The sequence below is a fragment of the Myxozyma melibiosi genome, assembly GCF_037950935.1.
Source record: "Myxozyma melibiosi strain Phaff 52-87 chromosome Unknown BZA70scaffold_1, whole genome shotgun sequence".
In the NCBI taxonomy this organism is placed as follows: domain Eukaryota; kingdom Fungi; phylum Ascomycota; class Lipomycetes; order Lipomycetales; family Lipomycetaceae; genus Myxozyma; species Myxozyma melibiosi.
Window position 1 is genome coordinate 910,261 of NW_027042915.1, and position 14,188 is coordinate 924,448.

Below are 14,188 nucleotides of genomic sequence, written 5' to 3' on the forward strand. Positions count from 1 at the left end.
CTCGACTTAATCATCCGGATATATCTCTTTCAGCAGCATTTAGAAAGTCTTTTGCGCTTGCGCGTGCACATTATCGTCTGCTGCAAACTACTACTACTATGCTCTTGGCTTTGGCGCGGGGAAAGATGCGGGGTTGCGCCTTTTCCGGAGATCTTTAAAGTAGCGTACAATACGCCACAATGAGTGCGGCTGAAAGATCGCTTACTGTCACGAGTGTTGAATCGGAGGCTCGCTGCTGCTAAAACCTGAAGGGGTAGTTATCGGCAGTTTCATTCGCAGAAAATTCCAAGGAACACTGCCACTTCTCACTGGCGCCAGCATCCGCACGGCTAAATATCAGCGATCTGAATTGCGGACGCAAAGGGTCTCTTGCTTGCGCTTAAGAAAAATAAAAGCCAATCAAGTAGCGGTTGCTGTTGACAGAACGGAAACAGAAAGTCTGAGATAGATGGACCGGTTAGAGTATCATCTAACTCTTCGGTAAAGAAGGACTGATAAGATGTTGTGTCAGGTCAGTATGAGACAGGTCATTTACGTATGAACTGACGTTAGACGAGTGTGTATGTGGCATTAGGCGACGAGTGATTGTATAGACAGCCTCCTCCAGCTGCAGGGCCTTAGTAGTCTTTCATATCGCGTCTCCTACTCCGCTCACTCGCCTCTGACTCTATCTACAGGTTTATGGCTACTACATCAGTATGTCACTCAATGATCCATTGTCCCTTCAAGTCTGTGAGTTGCTGCGGACTAATCAGAGTGTCTCTATCCTATTCAACGCCAACGAGCCAGGAAGCAGTGAGTCGCAGTGCTCACGGGAGTGGTGGAACAGAGCTTACTAGCTAGTATAACGATAATAGATGTTCTGATATTAATAAAGTAGCAATAGTAGTATCTAGTGAGCAAATCTAAAATCAAGTCTCCGGCTGCCTTCATCTTTCGTCGTCAGGGTGTACTGCTCTTTCTCCTCCGGCGTCTTCAGATTCCAAACCTTCTCACGCTGCCGATTTCTGAAAATATAGTAGAATTTGACCAGAATATATACGACAATGTTCATACATGCTATTCCGATCAAAGCAGTATTTCCACGCTTATATAATGGGCTATCATCAGCTCGATAGATATAAGATGATATAATGCCACTCAACTGACAAAACATGTTATATAACGCTGCCGATAAGGTTCTCGTGCGAACTGAGTTCGAGTTTCGTGAGGTCCACGCAACTTGAATAGCGTGTGTGGAAGGATGGCCAATGAGAATACTCGTTACTGCGTATTTTGACCACCGGTTAGTGTTTGCATCAAATACTCTCAAAGGGATGAGCAGTATAAGAACCCATGCCTGAGCAAAGACACCGAGAAGACTTCGCTGATTGAAGCGTTGAGAGACATATGTGATAGCTAGGAGCGTGAACAAAGTCAAGAACTGCTTGGGAAGTGTGAGAAGAGTCGTCTGAAGCGTCGTGAAACCAAGCGATCTCAAAGTGAGCGTCAAGTAGGTGTCAACGGATGCTGAGCTGAGCCCAAACAACAGACCGATTACATAGATCGGCCACAGATCAACATCTGCCAGTGACTTTCCGAGCATCTTCCAATCGAGCGCTTGTCGATTGTGCATTCCGCCTTTGTTAGGATCGTCCCGCAACACCCGATTGACTATGATCGTTTCTTCTTTAGGTGTAAACCATCCGTTCTTACCTCTGAACCAGGAGGCAGAAGCGGTCGGTGAAGGAGGCATAAGAAGAAAAGAAACCAGTCCGACAACGGCAGTGATGCAACCCTCAATCAGGAACAGCCATCTCCATCCCTCATAGCCGAGAACTCCGCGCATGCGAAGGATACCAAAAGCCATAAACGCGGCGATGATTTCCGCAGTAGTCAACGCAGCCCAGAAGTACGCTAGACGAACTGGTAGTTCGATGCTGGTATAGAAATAAGAGAGATAGAGGCAGATGTCGGCAATAAAGCCTCCCTCCCATGCACCAATCAAAGCTCGCGTAATGTAAAATCCCGCTTCGTCCTTCAGCCAGAACTGAGATAGCGCCACTAGACTCCATGAGATCATCTGAACGGTCGTTAGTTTCGGATTCAGCATATGCAGCAGCACTGCTCGATATTTGAGTGAGATGGAGACATACCTGAATGGGGATCCACACATCGGGACCTAGCTTCTTGCTCACCAGCTGAGACGGAACCTCACAGATCAAAAAGAACACTTTGAAGATGGTATTTCCGTTGTTGAACACTTCAGATTTCATAGAAGTCAGCATACGAAAACTATCAGACGTGAGCTTAATCAAAAGTAGGGTGACATACCATTTGTAGTAAATCCCAGATCGGTGAGCATGTTATCGGCAACAGCTTGTGAGATGTTTGCGCGATCCAACTGTAAAGCCATAAACATGAGGGCCACCCAGGTCATGATCCGCAGGTCGACCTTCCGAACTACTTGACGCTCTTCGCGCCAAGTCCAGCGGAATTTTGGATCGAAGCGATGAAGATTCTCATAGGTATCAATTGGGCGGAAATGGTGGCATTTGTCGGGGTCGTCAAACACAGAAGGTTGAGTGGCCACTTCGTCAAGTTGAGCATTAGAAGCCTTGGTTCGAGACCAGAAATAGTACTTCTCTGGAGGCCTAGAAGAGAGTTCCGGCCAATCGTCGGGTATGTTGAGCTTCGCGGCAACACCGCCATAGACGCTGTCGTAGTCAGAAACGGACGAGGTGTCATAGCCGACGCTCTTCTCGTTTTCAGAAAAGACGGTCTGCTTTTTCTCAGACTCGGCTGCAGAGGAAGTAGAGCTTCGAGAGCGAACTGACATCGTGACTTGTTGTGAGAAGAGAAGCGATCAGCAATATAAATGTGGAGACCTCGCACGACTTATATAGTCCTCGGGTTGAGTGCATAACTGCATAAGACACACCAAGACAAAATCATTGATGCTTGACAGACGCAGAGTTGGTACAAAGAGGCTTGTAGACTCGTGAAAACTTTTGACAAGCGAATAAGGGAATATGTCGCAATTGCGACAGGGTTTGACGAATCAGGAAAGGCTGGTATCGCTATCAGACTATCCAGGAGGGTCAGGACAAGAACGAGAAAAGTAAGGGTTCAGCGTAAATATTAATCAAGTGACTTGGCACTACTACTGTCAGCTATATCATCTCAGTGAGGGTCCAGAATGCATCGAAAACAGCTGCGCGGTGAAGAGCAGAGAGGCCAACAAAGCGCACAGGATGATGGTGATGATGATAAATCTCTGTTTTAAGTACGTTAAAGCGCACAGGAACAGTTTGCAGGTACTTGCGCAAAATCACGACAGACGACAACGAAAATCATCACTCGCCACAGATATCCACAGAGAAGAGTAGGTGTGGGTCTTTTGTGCGTTTCGGATGGTGTTCCTTCGCTGGTCTGCAAGGATTGATTATGCCGGATGACTCTCGAATGACGAAATCGTCTGCGGACGCTCCCAAAACTGTAATCGTAAAGAGCAGAGTTTTCCAAGAGGAGAGAATTGGAAAGTCGGTTTTAAGGCTTGGTGCCGGTATCTGATATTATTAAATAGATAGATGATTAATCATTATCAACTCTAGTTGTCAGCTAACCAATACAGATACCGAACACTTGACTCGTTGGAAATAGAATCGACTTCCAAAATCGAATTGAATCTGTAGGGTTTTCTAATATCTGCGGTGTTCAGCTGTTCAGAACTACTACTACAAAGCCCTCGATCGGTAACTGAGCCGCGTTTGGGAGTTACTATCGACCAGCAAGTCACCCCATCCCCCCGCTTGATATTCATCAGAACTGATCTGCTTCACACCGAGATTGAATATATTTGAACTACTTTGTCGATTATCAATATTCAAGTGGTGTATTTTGTATGGCACATTACTTGCGCTATGGCATCTAGCGAGGTTGGGGCAGTGCAGCCACTGCCTTCTAGATCACTGCTAGGACTTCCGGATGAACTACTCACCTCCATCCTGCTTCTCATGGATATTCCTGATCTGTTAGCCCTCTCTCGCACCTGCTGGCGCTTAAGAAAAGCGGCTCAAGATGCGCATTTACACCACCTTCGCATATGGGTCTGTCTCCCTCCGCTGCTCCGCTGCCACTTCATTGTTCGCCCAACAGAAACCGATCTACTTGCGCGGCACATCCTCCTCTCACCATTGCGTATGGCTCATCGCGTCCATGTGGCGGCCTCATCTTTGCGCATGTCTTTGGCTCGCAACTCGCTACGTCGAAAGCTCGAACTGCGCCCGAGCTTGAATGAACTCATTCGGCGTGGGGTATATCCGGCAACTGACGCTCGCGTGTCACCAGTTCTTGCCCAACGTTGCAAAAACCTGGAAAGAGAGAAGATCAAAAACATGCTGGAACGGGAGCTCAAAGGTCGAGTGTGGACAAAGATTACAACCGCTTTAAAGTCAACAATGCGAAAGGACGACTCTCAGGAAAGTGTTCGGGTGCTAGTTGCGCGTTATACGAAGAAGAAGCTGGAGGCGAATGTATCCGCGAGAAGTCTACAATCAAACAGATCGGGCATATTTAGAGAGAGAAGGGAGATCGACGCTCCAGCAAGAGCGAAGGTGCATCGCCTGCGTATGTACTTTGAGCGGCTCTCAAAGAGTCAAATGTTCAGTATCTCATAGCTTGGCTGTCTTTTACCGGGGAGTTCCGGCACTCAGTTGACCTTGCTGCTGCATGGGATTGCTGATAAGATTGTTTGAATAATGCAGGCGTTTGTATCGTGATCCAGCTATTTGAGTGATTTTTTTGGAGTTAAAGGTGGTGGTTTGCTTTGGTGTTTAATATGGAGATGAGCTTTCTGGTTCTTTTGGGTAATATTAGGTGTTTTGCGAATATGTTTTGGGCGAATATGCTATTACAGGTTTATATAAACGAGATATACTACTTTTGAGCGGCCCTGGACTTGCCTCTTGGTGCAAGTATATGAATGGTAGATCGATTTACCTTTCTCTACGTCTCAAAAGGATGAAGTTCATGTCATGTAGTTTAAATAAAACAAATGCGATAGGAAATCAGTCTTTAGTGCAGCGATGTACAGTATTACTCATCATCTTCGTCTTCGACTTTCTTTGCAAGACCAAACTTCTTGAGCAGTACGTCAATCTCAGCTGGCTTCCATAAATGGCAGTACACCTTTCCTTCTTTGTCCTTGCCAACCGTCGCAAATTCAACCTTCTCGCTCGTAAGCGTTGTGGCATCCATGGTCTTGCTCAGTACCTTCATAGCAAGCTCGCCAGCCTCTTGCAGAGTGCAGTCCTCCTTATAGTCTTGCTTTAATAGCGTCTGAGCCGTGGCATTGTTCGCTCCAACAGATGTAGCTTTCCATCCACCGTAGTTGCCTGAAGGATTAGACTGATACAGTTGAAAGTCGTAGATCGGATCCCATCCAGCGTATATGAAAGAGACACCAAACGGTCGCAGACCTTTTAGGACCTTTTAGTATTCACTCTAAATATCATTTCTAAAGCAAAGTAACTCACCTCCATGTTGAGTGTAGCCCTGCTTGAGGTCGCACACTCTCCGAACTAAGGCCTCACATGGTATCTCTTCGTTGTAGAGTTTCAGATAATCTTGGGAATATACACGAGCGTAGTTCACAAGAATGCTAGCATCAGAATTGAGACCAGCGACCGCACAAATCATGTTCCTAGGTTGAACAAGTCAGCCAATACTCCACGAACCTCATCTCAGCAGGTATACTTACTCATTGATCGTGTACAGCTTCTCGGCTGAAGTGTCTTGCTCAAGCAGCTTGGATGTCACCTTCCGCTCGGCAGCCAAGACAATTCCATCTTTTGCTAGAATTCCAATCGATGTTCCAGCATGAGAAATAGCCTCCAAGGCATATTCGACCTGCGTGATGATGTTAGATCAGCGAATCAATGCTATCGAGAAAGCGGGACGGTGGATCGCTGTGGAAGGCACGAGTCTGCTTGGAGCCTACCTGGTATAATCGCCCCTCCGGGGAGAAGATCGTTGTGCGGCTATCGTATCTTCTGCTCATAGTAATTGATCAAACCAGTTTTATTTCCAACTGTAATATGAAGAGAAGGATGGTGATTGAGATCGTATGGACTGTATTTACTGAGTAAAGGGAGCGCGGCTGAGAGAGACGACGATGATGACTGGCGTGTCTTTGTGTGGGTATTTCTGAGCACAGCGGGCACAGGAACGGTATGAGAAGTTCGCCCGGCTTTCAGAACATCGAGTATTAGTCTCCGCGATACTTATTCGATATTCAACGATCGACGGTTCGGCTTGATTTGAACGATAGCTAGGGAGAGATTGACCTGCTATTTCAACTCCCTGCTATCTGTTGCTGTTCTCATTGGCGGTCGATCCGACGACGATGAGCGCTCGCCCTGCAGCCTCTGATGATCTCCCTCCAGGATGGACGCGACATATAGCGCCTTCTGGTCACTATTATTACTACAATAAGGCTACAAAACAGTCGTCTTATGAGAAACCGGCTTTTTCGAATGCGTCGGTAGCACCTGGAGAGTCCAAGTCCTCAGATGTGAAGCCGAGCGAGTTGTCAAAAGCTCGTCCCGATCCATCAACAGCAGGCGATGCACAACGAAAGCCTGCTCTTCAACAACCACGAGCAACGCAGTCTCAGGACCGGTCCTCATGGGCGGCTGCATACATGCCTGGGTTTGAACAGCAGCAAAAACGACAACAACGAAAGCGGAGAAAAGAAGAGCCCGTCCTGATGAGAGAGTTATCTTTGAAGCCCTGGTGTCTTGCGGTCACAAATCTAGGAAGACCGTTTGTTTACAATCTGGAGGAAAAGAAATCGCTTTGGATGCCGCCGCCAGATGTTTCCGCCGCTTTAGAACTGATACCAAGAGAAGAGCTGATTTTGATGATAGCTCGGTGCCGGGGGTTGAGGAATCCAAAGGATGGATCTGTTCACTTTGATGCAACCCAGGCAATGGTCCCGGCATCGGAAGTCGCGGAGACAAAACCAATTGGTCTGGCAGACGAGGAGGACTTTGACGAGAATGATTTTGTGGAGCCTGATGGTCCACCCATGACTTCGGGAATTATTCGGCAGCGAAATCGATCACCGGCTGAAGATGATGGAGACAGCGATAGTGAAAGTGGTTCTTCTGATTCATCTTCTGGGAGCGGTGACAGTGATTCTGAAGAAGAAAGCGACTCAGATGAAGAGAAAGGAGAGAATGAAGCAGAGCAAGTTGAGTTTGACGAGGAGGATATTGAATGGCAGATTCAGGCGATGATGGCGGAGAACGGTCTAGATGGGGAAGAAGATATACCGTACGTCGAAAAGGTCAAGACATTTAGGCAAATGCTAATGGATTTGAACGTGAATCCATATTCCAACTGGGAGACAGAAATGAACAAGCTGGTGGAAGATACGCGATATTTCATGCTGCAGACGGCTAGTGAGAGAATAGCGGTGTTTCAAGATTGGGCCAAAGAGAGAATTGCAGAACTGAAAGAGCAAAAGGCTAACGAGACTCGTATTTCGGTGAGTGGAGTTCTTCATTGTCTCTTTCATTCTATTAGATCGGTTGGTTACTAACGCAACATCTAGCCCGAGGATCTCTTTTCAGAATTTTTAAGACAGTATGCCACCCCAAAGCTATTTTACGCTGAATTCAAGCGTAAATATCGCAAAGAAGCAGGTTTTAAGGACTCGCGGTTATCTGACCGGGAGAAAGAGAAAATGTACCGCGAGTATATCGACAAACTGAAAAAGAAAAAATAGATTGAAAGAAATATACATGCTCAATATCAGCTGGATGATAATATGATCCCTATAACTAGTATTACACCAAAACCACACGCGCCCTTACGCCAACATAAAATAATACAAGGTACTTCAAAGAGATGTCCTTTAATCAGAATTCACCCACCCAAACGACTCATCAATCTATTTCTCCTTCTTTGGCTCGCCTGCATCAGAAGCACCGACAGCTGGAGAATCAGACTCTGAATTACTCGTCAATCCGGATGTGGTTGCGCTGAGCGCTATGGCAGATACGTCTGCATCGGCACTTTTTCCGTCTGCACCGACAGTAGTTGAGGACTGAGGACTGAGCTCAGGACTTGGTGGAGTGGAAGAATTGTGCCATTTCGAGACATCGTTTTGCAACTTGTTGAGTTCTTTCTGGAAACGCCGTCCAAAGACGTCGATATAGTATGTCGCACCATTGTAGGCGGCGATCATAAAGATGGTAAAGACAAACATGGCAGACAGATACTTGCTACTATACCATATAGGACACGGCAGCATTGTCAGCATCTGATATCCAAACTGAATGAGCATAAACGCAAACACGGGAAGGGGCTCAGGAAGGCTGTTGACAAACTTCCCGATTGCCGTATTCTTGTAACTTCTGCGCAGCCATTCGAAGCTTGTCAAATGTCCAGCTTTGATTTTGTCCTTCCGCTTGACGGTAATGAAGATGTGGTACAGAGTCTGCCAGATGATGTACCAAAATGAAGCCCATGCCATTCCTTCGGCCAGGATCAGCTTCTGGAGATCAGCTGCACCACCAAACCTCTCTTTCTTGTAGTCTTCATCCAGGCGGAAATGGATACAGTGGAGAACGACAGGAGGCAAAACGTGAATGAACGTGCTGGTTGTCTTGTCGACGCTATGTAGCACGAGAGAGTTTCTCCAGGTAATGACTGCCCAGGCCAAGGTTCCGTAAGATAAGCAATAACATGAAAGGAAGAGCCGGCGAGAGCCAGGCAGAAGCCAAAGCCAGATGAGCAGCAACATGTTCACAAAGTAGCATAGATCAGCAAGGAAATACTGGTAAGCCCGTTTCCGGTAGCTGTAGATGCGAATAGGCATGAGATAGACCATCTGCACCGAGTAAAAGACATGGAACCAGTCAGGGGCACCTCCGAGGATCAGTCCCCCCAGAAACACTATACTGAGTCCGTATACAAAAGCAATCTTTTCACGTTGACTGACGAGTCTCGCGTCCTCCCATTTAGCTTCCCATTTGTCGATCTTCTTCAGCAGTTGAGATTTCATGCGATCAATATCCTCTTCTCGACCACGAAGCACTCGGTCGCGCGAACGAAGAGCCATGTCCTTGATCTCGCCGCCTGTCCGGCGCACATTCTGGTTGAACTGGTTGATCTTGGTCGTGAGCGCTAAGTTGTCCAGAATATCGAGTACAGATAGACGATCGATAGGGACTTCTTCAAGCGGACTGTCGAGGCTGTCTTCGAGCGAGGAATAAGATGAGGAAGTGGAAGCGGAACGGGAGACGCCGCGACGCCGATCCGTAGCATAGATCTCGGGTGAGGATTCGGCCATGGCGATCCAGAGAAATAAAAAACAGAAGGATGCTTCTATAGCCGTAACAAAAACTGCTTATGGCTGTATAATGGACGACACTGATCTGCTGTTTGGTGTGGGTTGAAGCACAAGTTATGAGTCGGTGGGAACAAAGAGGAAGAATAAATTGTTTACCTGCGACGAACGGCACCAAATTCGATGACGTTGGTCAGAAGCACGTGCCTCAAAACTCCAAATCCAGCCGCGCCAAACTTTCGCATTTCAACTGCAGCTTGGACAAATGCGATAATAAGGTTTCCCCGTCCCTCGCTCAGCTCGGCTGGTCACGAACGTCTACCGCGCTCACATTGTGCAAACCACAGATTCGATATTCTCCAGGGCATTTTCTTCTTCGACGCGTGCTTCTTCGCCTTCGTTTGGTTTTTTGTCTTTGTTGTCTGCTTGTTTCGGGCATCTGATTGATGCCACCGAAGCCGCCCTTGACTCCCGCACCGGGCGGCCCACCGCAGGTCTTACAGCAACAGCAACAGCAGAGCGCCTATCCTTCATCTACACCATCGACTCCTGGAGCATCCACCGCTCCTTCCTCTACCGCAGTCATGAGCAATCCACAGAGACCGCTTGGCGTGGGCACGCCGGCTGCTGCGACGCCGCCCCCGCCAACGCAGTACTCGGCCGCGGACCTCAATCGCATCGTGCTCGAATATCTAAACAAAAAGGGCTACTCCAAGACCGAGCAAATGCTTCGGATAGAAAGCGCCACAAGAACACCGGCTGCTTCTGTTCCTGGATCTCCTACGCCGTCAGGCGGTCATCAAGACGCGTCTCGATCTGCCACTAACGGAACGGTCAGCAATACCGACACATTACTGAAGAGTAGTACTGATGATCCAAATCTGTTCATCCGAGCCTACAAATCTTTACGCGACTGGATCGAGACCTCCTTGGATATCTTCCAGGTATGCTGCTAGAATTTTATATGTTGAACTATGACCGATTCTAATCAAATCATCACCATAGCCTGAACTTCGGAAACTCCTGTTCCCGATCTTTGTCCATACATTCTTCTACCTAATCCAGAAGCCCGATTCAAAGTCGCCCGCAACCAGCCTTGCCCGCAGATTTTTCGACACCTATTCTTCAGATCATTCGGTGCTTCATGGTTATGATTTGCAACTCCTCTCTGGTCTGACTCTTCCTGATCATCTGCAAGAGAATGAGACGGCAAAGTTGTACCGTCAACACAAGTACAGGCTGAACATGTCGCGGACAACATTCGATCTTCTTCTTCATTTCTTGGATGAAACCGAAAACAACGGTGGTCCGATCATCATAAGGCTGATCAATCAGTATATCGAAACCAACGTTACCCCTTCGCGACCTGACAAGTACAATGATTTCAGTCACTCTTTGGGACCCGATGAGGGTATTCCGGGGCACACAACTGGTCAAGAAAATAGACTCAACTCGCAGCCGGTGCGACTTGGTCGGCTGCCGTTAGATGAGCGCATGGCCAAAGAAGTGGAACTGAGGTTGAAAGATGAGGACGACACCGCGCAGAACAACAACGGCATCGCTGGGATTGGTACGACAAAGACCTTGCTACAAGAATTCCACGAGATGAATCAGACTGAGGACTCGCCTGTTCGTGAAGTATTACCGCTGCCTCAGTACAAAGGAGTAGACGTTGAACACGAAATTGCTGCGGTCAAAGATGCTAGAAGCAGATTGAAAATTGGTCCGACGGAGGCGTCACTTCCGAGTGTGTGCATGTATACATTTCACAATACTTATGACGGACTCAACTGTCTAGAGTTTTCAAACGACTCGAGTCTTGTCGCTGGTGGTTTCTCGGACAGCTATTTGAAGATCTGGAGTTTGAAGGGGGAAAAGCTGCAGAGTGTGGTCAAGGGATCCCAGCCGCTGACGAGTCAGAGACTTGTCGGTCATGCCGGTCCTGTCTATGGCGCCTCATTTAGCCCAGATGGAAAGTATTTGCTGTCGTGCTCGGAGGACAAGTCGGCGCGGTTGTGGTCTATGGATACCTACACTGCGCTTGTCTCGTATAAGGGGCATAGTCATCCTGTTTGGGATGTAGCTTTCAGTCCTGTTGGACATTACTTTGCTACTGCTTCGCATGATCAGACGGCGAGACTTTGGTCCTGTGATCATATATACCCGCTGCGAATCTTTGCCGGACACATCAGTGACGTTGATTGCGTCACTTTCCATCCAAATTCCACGTATGTGCTCACGGGATCGAGCGACAAAACCTGCCGGATGTGGGATGTTGCCAAGGGAACTCCGGTTCGCATTATGATATCTCACACGGCTCCGGTATCTGCTATTACGATGTCACCCGATGGCCGAACACTCGCGTCAGCTGCGGATGACGGAGTTATTATGCTCTGGGACTTGGGTTCAGGGAAGGCGATCAAGGCGATGCGAGGACATGAGAAAGGGTCGTCGATATATTCTCTCTCGTTCTCCCGCGAGGGTTCGGTATTGGTGAGCGCGGGTTCCGATTGCTCAGTACGAGTATGGGATGTTAAAGGTGGCAGCACAACACCGAGCAGTACATCCTCGACGGTTGCTACTCTTGCGGATAGTGGGAAGGTGTTGGCGGATGGGAAGGCAGGGGACGCGACGGCAGCGGGACCTGCCGGAGGAGTAGCAGGCTCGGCTACGGGCGGCGCAGCAGGTGGAAGTACAGCTGGTGGTCAATCAGGAGATGCGGCGGCAAATGCAGCAAAGGCGGGTGCATCTGCTCGGCAGACATTTGCGACTTCAGACCATATGGCTACGTTCATGACTAAACGGACTCCAGTGTACAAGGTGCAGTTTACTGGGCGCAATTTGTGTCTTGCGGGTGGTGCGTTTATGGGCACGTCGTAGAAAGTTTAGAGCATGATGAGGATAATTTATTGGCGGAGAAGATATGATTGCTTTTGAGTGTATGATTATATAAAATACGAATAAAATTTTCCAACCCTTGTTCTAATACTATAGTTTCTTATCAATGTCAATCCAACTACTGACGTCTTGTTCATGTTCGTCAAAAGTTCTGACGACGACTGATCTGATTCCCATAACATCCTGGGCGACGGCGGCCTTGATGTCCTTTGCGATCCGGTTGGCTTCGATGAGTGAGACCGAAGCACCGTTGGCACCGGAGATACGCACGTCCACGGTCGAGCTCAAGACAGGTCCAGATTTTGTTCCTCGGACGTCAAGGACTTGAACGGTGACAGGTGACTCAGAGGTGAACGAAGCAGCAGATGCCACGCGCTCGGCGGCTTGTTTGATCTGGTCGAGTTTCTCTTCGGGAAGCCCATGGTCGGCTAATTCGAGGAGGGCCTGTCTGCCAGAAATTAAGCCTGCTTGAAGGATAGCACCGGATACCAAGACACCGCCGACGGGGTCCAGCCAATCGAGGTGCAAGAAATGGGATCCGGTGATTGCTAATATGGCAACGATGGATGTGAGGCAGTCAACTCTGTGGTGCCAGGCGTTGGCAGCAAGAACGGTAGACTGCTTCTCTTTGGCGACTTTCATCGTCGCTTGGAAAAGCCATTCTTTGATGACAATGGAGCCAGCTGCTAGCCAGGCAGCGTTGACGTCAGGAGGGCCATGAGAGTGCGAGTGGCTGAAAAGGGAATGCAAAATGCCTTCGGGGTGGTTATGGGCATCGGCGGCGACGGTAGCGGCGGCGTCGGCCAGAGACTCGACTTCAAAGGCGTGGGAGTACAGGGTCTCGACACCGTTAACGCCGATACCGAGACCGGCGATGACGAGCATTGCCGAGACGCCCAAAGACCCAAGAGCTTCGACTTTTCCAAAGCCGTTGGGGAATGCGTGGGTAGGTTTCCTGAGCGCGACGCGGACGGTTGCGAGGGTGAGGAAGTCGGAGAGGAGGTCAGAGAGCGCGTGGACGGCGTCGGCCATGAGAGACTTTGAGTTGAAGAGATATCCACCGGTGCCTTTGACGACGGCCATTCCAATGTTGACAAAAAGGCCGACGCGGGTGATTTTCACTGCAGGGTCTGTGGGATCTGTGGAGATCAGGAGAGAGGGATCGTGTGAATGGGTATGGGAATGGAAGAGCGAATGCGAATGGTTGTGGTCGACGGGGCTGTCTGCTGGTTTTGGTGTAGAGGAAGAAGGAGGAGAATGAGAGGAAGAAGCAGAGTGTGAATGGGCATGAGAATGAGAGTCATCGTCGTGGTTGTGGTGTGGGGAGTGGGTGTGGGTGCGGACGAGAAGAGGTTGCGAGCAGCGGACGAGCGAGGGCTTTGATATCGAAAGCAGCAGACGCGCCTGAGGGCCGCTGCGAAGAGAGGCGCGGCAATGATACCGCAGCATCTTTTGCTGTTTGTTTGTTTGTATTCGAGCCAGCGGTTGCTGCTCTGCTGCGGGCTCTGCTGTCTGTGTGCTGAGCTCGAAGGTGGAATGACTGAGGAAGAGGTGCTGATTCAGAATTAGTCGTAGTGGTGTAGTCAGGGCTTACGTAACGCTACAATAACTTCTAACTATGCAGAACAGATATGATATTGGTATTCAATTAATGGTCATCTATTGGTAGTAAATACAGCATGTTGGTCGGACTGATTCCCGATAGCTCATACGGGAAGAATTGACTCCGCGTCCCCATCAGGCGCCCAGTAATAACCACGTTCTCTCTGCCCTCTCCATCCCGTGACAGACGCGCAGCAGCGAGGAGTAACTAAACAACCTCGTCGCGCACGGCAGCCCGTTCCAATTCCGTTGTTAATCGCTCGCCGAAAGACGAGAACCAGCAAAAGGCGCGGGCTGCGGATGGCGGGTGCAGAAGAAGAGAAACCCGACAGAAAGTGCAGGTTCGCCGTC

At 48.8% G+C, this 14,188-nt stretch overlaps 7 protein-coding genes across 7 annotated transcripts; 3 read left to right on the top strand and 4 right to left on the bottom strand.

The window, feature by feature from the left end:
• Positions 1–892: 892 nt before the first annotated feature.
• BZA70DRAFT_298192 (major facilitator superfamily domain-containing protein) lies at positions 893–2,818 on the bottom strand (the record flags this gene model as incomplete). Its single annotated transcript, XM_064914592.1, has 4 exons — positions 893–2,062; positions 2,136–2,242; positions 2,314–2,625; positions 2,686–2,818. 4 exons carry the CDS (start codon positions 2,816–2,818, stop codon positions 893–895), a joined length of 1,722 nt encoding a protein of 573 aa, XP_064770391.1.
• A 1,084-nt stretch (positions 2,819–3,902) lies between these two features.
• On the top strand, positions 3,903–4,658 carry BZA70DRAFT_264738 (uncharacterized protein; the record flags this gene model as incomplete). Its single annotated transcript, XM_064910923.1, has 1 exon — positions 3,903–4,658. The coding sequence occupies one exon, from the start codon at positions 3,903–3,905 to the stop codon at positions 4,656–4,658; it is 756 nt and encodes a 251-aa protein (XP_064770392.1).
• Positions 4,659–4,867: 209 nt separating this feature from the next.
• On the bottom strand, positions 4,868–6,174 carry BZA70DRAFT_10979 (nucleophile aminohydrolase). The gene is made up of 4 exons (XM_064909402.1): positions 5,981–6,174; positions 5,741–5,889; positions 5,517–5,683; positions 4,868–5,459 (listed from the first exon to the last, which is right to left on the bottom strand). Exons 1-4 carry the CDS (start codon positions 6,038–6,040, stop codon positions 5,077–5,079), a joined length of 759 nt encoding a protein of 252 aa, XP_064770393.1. The 5' UTR covers positions 6,041–6,174; the 3' UTR covers positions 4,868–5,076.
• A 1-nt stretch (position 6,175) lies between these two features.
• BZA70DRAFT_11034 (uncharacterized protein) lies at positions 6,176–7,854 on the top strand. Its single transcript, XM_064909406.1, has 2 exons — positions 6,176–7,531; positions 7,598–7,854. Exons 1-2 carry the CDS (start codon positions 6,386–6,388, stop codon positions 7,769–7,771), a joined length of 1,320 nt encoding a protein of 439 aa, XP_064770394.1. The 5' UTR covers positions 6,176–6,385; the 3' UTR covers positions 7,772–7,854.
• On the bottom strand, positions 7,819–9,615 carry BZA70DRAFT_271100 (uncharacterized protein). Its single transcript, XM_064911420.1, has one exon. The coding sequence runs from the start codon at positions 9,338–9,340 to the stop codon at positions 7,937–7,939; it is 1,404 nt and encodes a 467-aa protein (XP_064770395.1). The 5' UTR covers positions 9,341–9,615; the 3' UTR covers positions 7,819–7,936.
• Positions 9,616–9,921: 306 nt separating this feature from the next.
• Positions 9,922–12,217, top strand: BZA70DRAFT_298194 (WD40-repeat-containing domain protein; the record flags this gene model as incomplete). The annotated part of the gene is made up of 2 exons (XM_064914593.1): positions 9,922–10,281; positions 10,343–12,217. 2 exons carry the CDS (start codon positions 9,922–9,924, stop codon positions 12,215–12,217), a joined length of 2,235 nt encoding a protein of 744 aa, XP_064770396.1.
• A 43-nt stretch (positions 12,218–12,260) lies between these two features.
• On the bottom strand, positions 12,261–14,145 carry BZA70DRAFT_271102 (cation efflux family-domain-containing protein). The gene has a single exon (XM_064911421.1). It carries the CDS (start codon positions 13,682–13,684, stop codon positions 12,326–12,328), a length of 1,359 nt encoding a protein of 452 aa, XP_064770397.1. The 5' UTR covers positions 13,685–14,145; the 3' UTR covers positions 12,261–12,325.
• Positions 14,146–14,188: the final 43 nt, after the last annotated feature.

Coding starts and splice junctions, on each gene's coding strand:
- BZA70DRAFT_11034 (XM_064909406.1), top strand. CDS start 6,386: ATGAGCGCTCGCCCTGCAGCCTCTGATGATCTCCCTCCAGGATGGACG. Junction 7,532..7,597: donor CTAACGAGACTCGTATTTCG/GTGAGTGGAGTT, acceptor CGCAACATCTAG/CCCGAGGATCTCTTTTCAGA.
- BZA70DRAFT_271102 (XM_064911421.1), bottom strand. CDS start 13,684: ATGCTGCGGTATCATTGCCGCGCCTCTCTTCGCAGCGGCCCTCAGGCG.
- BZA70DRAFT_271100 (XM_064911420.1), bottom strand. CDS start 9,340: ATGGCCGAATCCTCACCCGAGATCTATGCTACGGATCGGCGTCGCGGC.
- BZA70DRAFT_10979 (XM_064909402.1), bottom strand. CDS start 6,040: ATGAGCAGAAGATACGATAGCCGCACAACGATCTTCTCCCCGGAGGGG. Junction 5,890..5,980: donor CGGAGGGGCGATTATACCAG/GTAGGCTCCAAG, acceptor ATCATCACGCAG/GTCGAATATGCCTTGGAGGC. Junction 5,684..5,740: donor AAGCTGTACACGATCAATGA/GTAAGTATACCT, acceptor TGTTCAACCTAG/GAACATGATTTGTGCGGTCG.